The sequence below is a fragment of the Dreissena polymorpha genome, chromosome 5, assembly GCF_020536995.1.
Source record: "Dreissena polymorpha isolate Duluth1 chromosome 5, UMN_Dpol_1.0, whole genome shotgun sequence".
In the NCBI taxonomy this organism is placed as follows: domain Eukaryota; kingdom Metazoa; phylum Mollusca; class Bivalvia; order Myida; family Dreissenidae; genus Dreissena; species Dreissena polymorpha.
In genome coordinates, this window is record NC_068359.1 from 98,711,275 (window position 1) to 98,723,228 (window position 11,954).

At 35.2% G+C, this 11,954-nt stretch overlaps 1 protein-coding gene across 1 annotated transcript in view; it reads left to right on the forward strand.

Moving 5' to 3' along the window:
* Positions 1-11,954, forward strand: part of LOC127881218 (protein OSCP1-like) — a 42,161-nt gene that overhangs the window by 1,423 nt on the left and 28,784 nt on the right. Inside the window, exon 2 of the mRNA XM_052428950.1 lies at positions 3,168-3,322. Coding sequence (XP_052284910.1) covers positions 3,168-3,322 — 155 coding nt within the window. The remainder of the gene's footprint in view (positions 1-3,167; positions 3,323-11,954) is intronic.

The window sequence follows — 11,954 nt, forward strand, 5'->3', positions numbered from 1 at the left end:
AGTGTTTTGCTTTTAAACTTTTTCTAACTCTACTAATATTCTCACCACATGTACAGCAGTATATGTATATATTAAAGTCTATTACTAAGGACTTAAGGTGTTAGGTTTTGCACCTTTTTATCACTGTTGAAAGGATTTTCCTGGCCAGTAGATGGATTGAGTAACTCGGGTAACCTATTAATCTATTTCCTTTTAACCCCTCAGGCATGGCCATAATATATCATTATTGAACATAGCCATTATTATAAAAGAAGAAGAAGAAGAGGATTAAAACTTGGTGTTTATCACTCCTTTTGTGTGTCATCTGATATTATAATCTTTCTTTTAAAAGTTTGTAGGATTTATGTTAACAAATCATCCTTTTTTTATATTCAATGCCTTGAAGTGTATAAAATGCCTTTCTTAAATTCTTTCATTACGTATTGTAATTGTTATTAACAGATTTAAAGCAAGTAATTACATGTCAAAAAAAGAATGTAATATGAGCATTGAACATTTGACATGCAGAAACTTGCGGAAAGCGTTACCAGTAACAGACCATTTTGAACTTGTAAACTTATGTGTTCTTTTTCTTTTTTAAGTATATTTATTAAAACTTAATTAAGTATTTGAGTTAAGTCCCCAAGACATCAGATTCAAGGAAGGATAGTCACAAAGGCAGAGGAAATACCTTTAAAAGTGAAACATATCATAATGACACTTTAACTTAATGTGTCAATGGGGCATTATGTTCACTCCTGGTATTGCAACAAGTGGGTAATATAACTAGTTCATTATCTCAGTTTAAAAATAGTTGCAAAAATTCAACTCGCAGCTACTGACCCTCCAAGTCGCTGAAAGTTTCAACTGCTATAGGATGATCTTATGTAAATTTTCCGTCTGAAAAAATAAACTTTAATCAGTAATATAAACCACAAATAATGTTTACTAGGATTAATTAAAACAAAATCATAAATGTGTCCCTATTTTTATACGCCCGTTTAAAAAAAAACGGGACGTATTATAGTTTCACCTTGGTGGGCGGTGGGAGGGTGGGTGGGCGGACGGGGTCCACAGCAGTTTCCGCTCTCTAATTCAAATAGTTTTTATCCGATCTTCACCAAACTTGGTCAGAAGTTGTATCTAGACAATATCTAGGTCAAGTTCGAATATGGGTCATGCTGGGTCAAAAACTAGGTCACAGGGTCACTTAGTGCTTTTTAAGCATTTAGCATGTTGTCTGCTCTCTAATTGAAGTTGTTTTCATCTGATCTTCACAAAACTTGGTCAGAAGTTGTATCTGGACAATATCTAAGTCAAGTTTAAATATGAGTCATGCCGGGTTAAAAACTAGGTCACGGGGTCACTTAGTGCATTTCAAGCATTTAGCATGGTGTTCGCTCTCTAATAGAAGTAGTTTTCATCCAATAATTGCCAAACTGGGTCAGAAGTTGTATCTAGACAATATTTAGGTCAAGTTCGAATATGGGTCATGCCGTGTCAAAAACTAGGTCACAGGGTCACTTAAACCATTTCAAGCATTAAGCATGGTGTTCGCTCTCTAATTGAAGTAGTATTCATCCGATCTTTACCAAATTTGATCAGAAGTTGTGTCTAGACAATATATACATGTAGGTCAAGTTCAAATATGGGTCATGCCAGGTTAAAAACTAGGTCACGAGGTCACTTAGTGCATTTCAAGCATTTAGCATGGTGTTAGCTCTCTAATTGAAGTAGTTTTCATCAGATCTTCACCAACTTTGGTCATAAGTTGTGTCTAGATGATATGTAGGTCAAGTTCCAATATGGGTCATGGTATTAAGTTGTCAAAAGCATTAAAATGGGGGTATCTTGTGACAGTTTCGCACACTTGTTCAAATTAAAACAACTTTCGTGATACGGTGTCAAGGCTTGTTTTTCCTTCTTTAGCAAGGGCCTTATATAGGCCCCTTCCCCTAAGAAAAAGGCCCATTTCCCAAAGTGACTTTCTTTAAAATGATGCAATTTTCCCCAAATTTGAAGCTTATATTGGCATTTTTGTTGTCATCTTAATCAGTTTTGTCAATAATGTCTTTCTGAAAATGAACATTAAAACATCAAAGCAGAAGTATAGCTAAGCACTCTGTCTCTTGGTACAGCTCTTTATTTTGATGTTTTTATACATGGCATACTATAAATTTGAATTGGATTGATGTCAAACCCTGATCATTTATTTAGATAAGACTGACCTATCGTACTGTGCTTACTGCGTTATACCAAGTGGAGATAAATACCTGAGTAGAACCAGTCACACCTTAGATTGATATTTCTATGTTGTTGAATAATCCTGGCCTTGTCACAAAAAATGTTATTGAGTTCAAAATCAACAAGACAAAGATAGTCCGGAAGGTAACTTGGTCATTCATCAGGCAGTATTACAATTATTTGCAAAAAAATGTTCAAACTGTGGAGTCAGCAATGTCACATGCACGACTTGTGTCCCTAGTTCAAAGGTCAAGGTCACACTTCTCAAATATGTGCTTAATACAGTTTGTGCAGACTGTATTTTTTTCATTCATCACACAATTATTAGGTAATTTGCCGTAAAGATTCCCATTTATTAGCAAGGCCTGGTTCATAGCTCAAAGGTAAATAATCTAATTTAATTTTCAAAATCGGGGCAGCAATTAGAAATTATCAGTTTCACAAGCTAGCATTATCTCTTATATTGTTAGTTGAAACCTAGAAAATGTTACAAGCTATATAACACTGATAATTTCACCATGCCCAAATCAAAATTGCAGAGCTTGTGCAAGTTATGATACAACTTTTGTAGACTGGAACATCATTCCAACTGCAATTGTATGAGAATATACTTAACATTATAAACTTATCCTTGATGAGCAGAAATTTAGTGCACATTGCCTGTATTCTGAACTTAAAGGTCGCACTTGCTTTTAAATAATAATAATATAAATCGCTTTTTTTTACATAATTTATGTTCAAACATGTTGACAACATACATCTGGTATTTCAAAATTACTGCATCAAATGTTTATGCTCCAGCTTATGTGCCTGAAGTTTCTGTCTTCTCAAGGGCTTTTCGCAATAAAGTAGCGAAAGGTTTAATTACAATGCTGATAATGGCCCTGCCATTTTTAGATGTGGAAACAATTTGATATTACAATAACCAGTATGTTTGTTTGCAGTTCTGCACGACATAGTGTCCACGATGTTCCACAAGAGGTTTGTGGAGGAGTTGTTCAAGCCACAGCCCCTGTACTCAAAGAAGGCCCTCCGTACTGTGTTTGACAGGCTTGCACACGCCTCCATCATGAGGCTAAATGCTGCGAGTATGGACAAGGTAGGAGACATATTACATGCATTGGTCTAGCTATTTTCATTATCCCCACGCTCCGAATTAGAGCGGGGAGATTATGCGGTTATCTTTGCCGCCTGTCCGTCCGTCCTGACCACTATCTCCTCCTACACTATTAGCACTAGAACCTTGAAACTTAAACACATGGTAGCAATGAGCATAATATTATGTGCGACTGTGAACTATTTGGAATTTTGATCTGACCCCTGAGTCAAAAGCTGCGTTGTGGGGATACGCATTGGCCGCGGCTGCCCCATTTCTAGTTTCATTAGTGCAGGAAAGTGGTACAGGTATATTGGATTCATTGTCTCTTTGTTTGTTGATCAGTTTATAGACCAAACAACTCCTACACTTGTATGCCCCCGGATGGAATGAACAGGGGTATATTGTTTTTTTGGCTTGTCTGTATGTCTTTCGTATGTGTCTGTCTGTCTGTCATTGTATGTGTCCCAAAACTTTAACCTTGGTCTTTACTTTTGCAATATAGATGATAGCAACTTGATATTTGGCATGCATGTGTATCTCATGGAGCTGCACATTTTGAGTGGTGAGAGGTCAAGGTCATCCTTAAAGGTCAAAGGTAAAAAAAAATCAAAGCGGCGCATTAGGGGGCATTGTGTTTCTGACAAACACATCTCTTGTTGGATATAAACCTGGAAGATGTCATCACCTTGTAGTGTTCGTGCCAAATGATACATTTTTATACACCCGTTTTCAAAACGGGACGTATTATAGTTTCACCCTTGGCGGGCGGCGGCGGGCGGGTGGTAGCGGCATCAACAGCAGTGTCCACTCTCTAGTTCAAATAGTTTTCATCTGATCTTCACCAAACTTGGTCAGAAGTTGTATCTAAACAATATCTAGGCCAAGTTTGATTATGGGTCATGCCAGATCAAACACTAGGTCACAGGGTCACTTAGTGCATTTTAAGTATTTAGCATGGTGTTCGTTCTCTCTAATGGAAGTTGTTTTCATCCGATCTTCACCAAACTTGGTCAGAAGTTGTATCTAGACAATGTCTAGGTCAAGTTCGAATATGGGTCATGTCGGGTCAAAAATTAGGTCACAGGGTCAATTAGTGCATTTCAAGGATTTAGCATGGTCGCTCTCTAATTGAAGTAGTTTTCAGCCGATCTTCACCAAATTTCGTCAGAAGTTGTGTCTAAATGATATATAGGTCAAGTTCGAATATGGGTCATGCAGGGTCAAATACTAGGTCACTGGGTCACTTAGTTCATTTCAAGCGTTTAGCATGTTGTCCGCTCTCTAATTGAAGTAGTTTTTATCCGATCTTCAACAAATTTTGTCAGAAGTTGTGTCTAGATGATATGTAGGTCAAGTTCAAATATGGGTCATGTAAAGTTATCAAGTTGTCTTACACCTTCAAACGGGCGTATCTTGTGACAGTTTGGCACTCTTGTTTATTTATGTGCCTTTTACATTTTTTGCACTTTGCAAAAAGTATGAAGACAAAAGTATATTGTTAGACTTCCTGAAACCTGCTGGTCCGGCTACTTTATATTGTTTTGTCTAAAACTTCTTTATTTTCGTTGGTATATTAAGCCTAAACTTGTTACAGTTTGACATTACAGGCTGGTGTCAACCAGGACAATGCCCTTTCACTGAAGTCACTTGTACATGCCCAATTTAAAACAGCTATTACTCAAGAGGTTGTTACCTTTTTATAACACCCACTGTTTATCCTCAGCTTCACCCAGCTTAAATAATTCACCACTCAAAAAAATCATCCTTGTGGCAAATTCCTGCGGTAAAAAAATATACTAGTCATTCATTTTAAGGCTTCTGGTCTTACAAAAACTGGATGACTGCCTCTTTGTTTTATGGCCTAATCAGGTCCTTAGTATGCAATACTCTTTGTATAATAGCACCAGCATTTAGATAAGCATGTTTCATTTGTTAAAACTGATTGTGTTGGTCTGTATTCAAGCCAAAGAAGTTTACACAAATGAATGAAGTAGCTAATCTGGGAAAGAGATAAATTATTGTCAAGAAAAAAAGATCCCATGTTAGTTCTCATATCTTGATTTCTGCTTTAAAACAATCATTGTTTACTTGACAATACATACAATTTTTATTTCCATATCATGTTGTTTTTTCTAAAGACAAGCACAGATTTCCTAAGGGCAACTCTGGATTTGTAATCACTAGTCCTATAAGGCAAGTGGCATTTTACACCACTGAAATTGTCAGGTTGTAATCTGGTACATTTTTTAATTAAACTGTATCGTTATAGTATTTCATCATATTTTTATGCCCCCCCCTTCGAAGAAGAGGTGGTATATTGTTTTGCACATGTCGGTCCGTACGTCCGTCCGTATGTCCGTCAGTCAGTCCACCAGATGGTTTCCGGATGATAACTCAAGAACGCTTAGGCCTAGAATCATGAAACTTCATAGGTACATTGATCATGACTCGCAGATGACCCCTATTGATTTTGAGGTCACTAGGTCAAAAGTCAAGGTCACGGTGACCAGAAATAGTAAAATGGTTTCCGGATGATAACTCAAGAACACTTAGGCCTAGGATCATGAAACTTCATAGGTACATTGATCATGACTTGCAGATGACCCTTATTGATTTTGAGGTCACTAGGTCAAAGGTCAAGGTCACGGTAACCGGAAATAGTAAAATGGTTTCCAGATGATAACTTAAGAACGCTTATGCATGGGATCATGAACTTTCATAAGTACATTGATCATGACTCACAGATGACCCCTATTGATTTTGAGGTCACTAGGTCAAAGGTCAAGGTCACGGTGACCCGAAATAGTAAAATGGTTTCCGGATGATAACTCAAGAACGCTTATGCCTAGGATCATGAAACTTCATAGGTACATTGATCATGGCTCGCAGATGACCCCTATTGATTTTCAGGTCACTAGGTCAAAGGTCAAGGTCATGGTGACCCGAAATAGTAAAATGGTTTCTGGATGATAACTCAAGAACACTTGTGCCTAGGATCATGAAACTTCATAGGTACATTGATCATGATTCTCAGATGACCCCTATTAATTTCAGGTCACTAGGTCAAAGGTCAAGGTCACGGTGACCCGAAATAGTAAAATGGATTCTGGATGATAACTCAAGAACACTTGTGCCTAGGATCATGAAACTTCATAGGTACATTGATCATGCAGATGACCCCTATTGATTTTCAGGTCACTAGGTCAAAGGTCAAGGTCACGGTGACTCAACTTAGAAAAATGGTTTCCCGATTATAACTCAAGAACACTTACGCCTAGTTCAATTTTGTATCATTTTACGCTCATTGATGTGTACAAGAAACATTGATGTGTACAAAAAAGATTTATCCTTTTCATGTTCATAAAAATTTTGTCTGGCAAGTTTTGATAGGATGTCAGACCAAATGTTCCCAAGTTATATGGGCTGAGGCTGTATAGCAGAAATATTGCCGAACAATTTTTACTAATTTTTTAACACCTCTCATACAATAACATGAAAAATATGGTACAACAATTTCAACAAAGCAATTAGTTACTCTTGAGTTTTCATATTGAAGAATGTTTGACATGTGGTGAGACATTGAAACAAATACATGTAAAACTGGTGTTTTTGGGGGGAAGGGGGGAATAGTAAATAATTCCGATTAACAGTGGTAGAAAAATAACTGTACTCACTGAAATTGTATTGAATCAAATTTTGTGCAGTTGGAATCCCAAAGTTTAATCTTAAGGGACTATTATAAGATTATCTTTCAGTAATGGAATGTCAACCTCATGCGTAGTTTTGCGTAGTTGTAAAAGTTAAACCCAGTTTGACGTAGGCAACTGGTTTTGATAGCCTTTTGAGAATTGTAGATGACACTTTTGTGCCACAGTTGTTTTGATAAATTAGGTACGCTTCTTAACCTTAAGATTTTTGCAGCTAGGCATTTATTTTTTGTTGATTAGTCAACAGTAAATTCAGTATCTCTTGACCAAAGGTTTAGTGGGGTGCATTTATTTGATGTTTAGTGGATCAGTCTAGACTTGTGTTAAATTAAATGAGATGGAACATTTATACAACTTATTTTATGGACTTCAATTGTAATGCATTAATTGGGTTAAATATATGTTATGCCCAGATGTTTGTGCAAAAGCAAATTGATTTATAATTTTGATTGTTAGTTCATAAGAGTTTTTGGCGGTTTTCAACAGTATTTTAATCATATCATTGGTGTCAGTCTACCAACTCACTTCCTGGGTTACCAGGGTTAGCTAAGAGCTCACACTTATCTCAGAAAATGTCACAACTGCCCTACTCGCATTAGAAGTAGGGTAAGAATGGCTGTACATAGAACTTCATGACCAAGCGCACACAAGTTATGTGGCCTGACCAGAGATCGAACCCGCGATCCTTGGATTTGTAGCACAGCACTCGACAGACTGAGCTAGCCAGCCAGAGTTATCAGTGAAAATGCTGGTACTTACATAGTTTAATTGTTGATAGAGGATGTTCAGTAAAAACTATTTTGAGGCAGGGGTTTAACTGATGCCATCGGTTACAATGTTGTGATTGTCAAAGACTTGTGTATTTAACTGGTTTTATTGTTGTTTCAAATGAAAATATGATTGCAAGGTAATTATAATGTTTTGTTTAAAAAAAGAAATGTATACAAGTGGTGTGTGTATGTAAATATATTAAGCACTTTTATACACACCTTCCTTAAGAGAGTTGTTTATTTTGTTGTTGTTTTCTACATGATGTTTTATCTAAATAACAATAGAGAGAATGTAATGAGAGGGATTCCTTATGGACATTTGGTATTTAGGTTTTAAATAATGAATCAAACAATTATATTATGTATTGTTTTATATTCATTTTTTATTTTCAAGGATGCTTTGCTGCTAATTTGAAGAAGTATGCAATATTCAATGGGACTCGTTTCCAAGTTAGGAGTCCAAGGACCTGTTTTAAAATTCTAGTTAGACCCCTGTTTCACATTGCCATAAGCAGCATGAAAATCTGTCTTTTATGCATCAGTTGAAATTTGTAAAAAAAACTTGTTTTAAAAAGTTATTTGAAATAAAGCACCACTTACCGCCGTGTTAAAATTCATTAAAGTTAAAAGGTGGAACCCCAAAAAGACACGTTATCCTGCACCCTGTTAATGCGTCACAATATGCAAGCAAAAAAAGATGACGTTTGTAAAAATTGGCATGTTTATGTAAACTCCTTCCGATTGATGCAATAAAACTCGTTCTTACGCAGTATGAGAAGATAGTAATTCGGCACTTCAGGAATTCCTTTCATAGGAAGAGTATTTAATAATAATAATAATTGACAGCAACAATCTGTGAAAGAAAGGTCATCTCACAATTACCAGTACAGAGAAAATTGATTGGTTATGACAAACTTAATTATGTGTGTTTAACAACCTTTTATTTGCCTGGAGTGTCATTCTGAATAGTTAATATATAATATTGTTACTAGTTTTCTACATTTTGCATGTGCGTGTTAGGTATATTTTACAGCAGCACACTTTAACTCAGGCGTACTTAAGAGGTTATTGAACCAGCCATGGATAAATCTCAATTGAATGTTCTTTCATTGAAGCTTTAAATATCATTCAAGCTGTGACTCAATATGAGTAAAATCATGTGATGTTTTATATACTCCTACACAGAGAGTTTTGCAACAGCTGAAAACTATTATTTATCCCCGGATATTGGTAAATAATTATAAAATCACATGTTAGTCGTACCATAAAATGTCCTATTTGCTGATATACATAACTGTTCACAAAGCCGATTGAACTCTCTAACATTAACCTTGTTAATTCACTGGAGATTAGTACTTTAAAATTATTTGAGTCTCCTACAATAAGAGAAAGGTTGAGTGGGCGAAAGTGTTTTGAATGCAACAGTGGTTTCACTGTAAGAGTAGGTGTATTGTCGTCGTTACGCTGTATATTTACACTTAAGAATTGTTTGGTTTGCCTTCGGTCACAACTATGATGTTAGATATATTATTGTAATTTGTTTGCAATCTAACTACAAGTAGATCGAGGTTGTATAAATGACAACATTTGGATTGCATTAACCTTAAGCTCTAGCCATAACCTTGCCAGTGTGTTCTTAGGTCGAAAAAAAAAGTTATTTTATATTAAGTTATTCTGTATACTAATATATTATGTATAATATTTGTGAGTCAGCAACAACAAAAGTATTTTTGAAGACAATATCGGAAAATCCATGAAATAATTTAAGATGTTAAAAAATATGGCCAAATTTTATTAATGTTTCTATTATATTAAATAAAGAAGGCCATAAAATTAATCCAAAGAAATTAAAATTGCAAGCCTCTGACAACTGTGCCAATAAGACAAGAATCATAGTGTGTCATAAGAACAGATGACGTAATTATTTGATGCTTCTTACTGGTAATATAGGTGAATAGAGAATGTGCATATTGGTCATAAGTTGTATTGCACATTTTTTTTTTAATTACATGCAACAGCTCAGTATAACCCCATGTGATTGTTTTATATGAAGTGTCTCTGCTATATAAAAACACACACACACACACACAATAGGGATACATACATAGATTTTTAATAACCCAAAAATCTTTTTATAAGATCACTGCATTTCTTGTTCACATGGGTATAAATAAATTGCTTTCCATGATGTTCATGAGAAACAAAGGTTTAACTGTTGTATTGTGTGTGTACCAATTTAAGAGGATATTTAGCATGCCAATAGTGACCTGATAATAACAAGTGTGAATGATTCTTTCCTAATAGCATTATGCAGAATATGAATATGGTTTCAATTATCTTTTGGAAAATTTACACAAACAAAACCAAGTTATAGGATTATAGGAAATTGAAAGGATTTAAGGGTGTAACCTACATGTATTATTATGCTTCTAGTGTTCGTCACAAATATCTGGTTATTATTGTGAAAGGTGAAACATGTACACAGTATTTCCAAATTCTGAATCTCACTATATCAATGTTGATAGAGTGGAGCCATTAAGTGAGGGTTTGATACTGATGAAGTGACTCGTGTGAGGTTTAATATTATTTTATTGCATTTTTTGTCTACTCTTGATCAGGTTAAAGTGTACACTTTCTATGAGTTAATAAGCTTTTGTAAAAAAAATTTTTACAAATAGTTAAAAAATTGGTGCAAAGCCAGAGTGAAATGATCAAACCTAATCATTGCACTCAAAATTAATACCCATAGAGTGTAATTTAAGTTGCATTAGTAGAAAGCCTTATAATACAATTTAACCGTCCTTTATTTATGACCTGAGCAACCAATTGCCAAACACTGAGACAGTCAACACAAATGTAGCTAAGGCACTATTTAGACACACAAAGAATTATGGCGCACCAAAGGGGTCGAAACTTTAACTTCTGCTCGAGCAGAAAAAAATGCTGCTCGAGCAGCATTAAAATGCTGCTCGAGCAGGATATTGCTGCTCGAGCAGCAATTTACTGGTCGAGCAGCATTTCAATGCTGCTTGAGCAGCAAAATTCCTGCTCGAGCAGCAATATGCTGCTCGAGCAGCATTTATTTTTAGAATAAGCCATTGAACCCGTCAGCCAATCAAATTTGAGCTTACAAACGGACGACATTAGCTATCTCTACGGAAACGAAATAGACCGGTGAAGCGTCAATAACAGTCAATATTGTCAGATCGTGAGATTTGACGATTTTCACAGTACCCTCGTGATATTGCTCCGATCAGTTGCCGTGAAAAATGTCAGATTGATGAAAAATAATATTTAACGCATTGTTGTTTCAATTCAACTTAATTTCGCGTTTTAACAGCTCGCAGTTATTTTCGGACATCTTTTTTTTCGGACGTTGAACCTAAACACATTGTTCACAACAAAGATATCAAAACAGTAGTTCTAACACCATGCAAACATTTGAATTTTAAAACGATTTTCGTTTTAAATGCTATATATATCGATGATGTACATGCATTACGTTGTAAAGAAATATGGTAATGCTTAATTTACAGTCATGAGTGTTGCAGTTTTTTAATACAAAGATATAGCATTGATTTAAGAAAATACTTTCAGATTATATATATATATATATATATATATATATATATATATATATATATATATATATATATATATATATATATATATATTATTTCACCTTAAAAAAGTTAAAAACTGATTATGAACCAAATTCAGTTCCACAAATGTTTAATCCCAATCGGTGTTTTTATCATTATTTTAGCTAATTCACATGTACACTCAATTCAGGAAAACTATTGTATTATATTTCACACAATCATATTTACCACTATCATCATTTATTTAACATGTCAATAAGCTCGATTGGTAATTGTCGGTTCGGCTTGGGCAATGCTTTAAAGTACCCCGTGTACTCTTAAGTATACTTTAATGTACCCCGGGTACGCTAAATATTCTTAAACGTACCGTTGGTCTGTCTGTCAGTGCAGTCACTCACCAACTTTTCAGTGCTTTATCTCAGAAATTCAATATAAGTTTTCAACATGAAACTTTATGGGTGTATAAATATAGCTGAGGAGAGGTGCCATGCACAAGAACCATAACCCGTCGCTTTCTGAAATAAGAGTTATTTCGCTTTGTTGTTTTTGTATG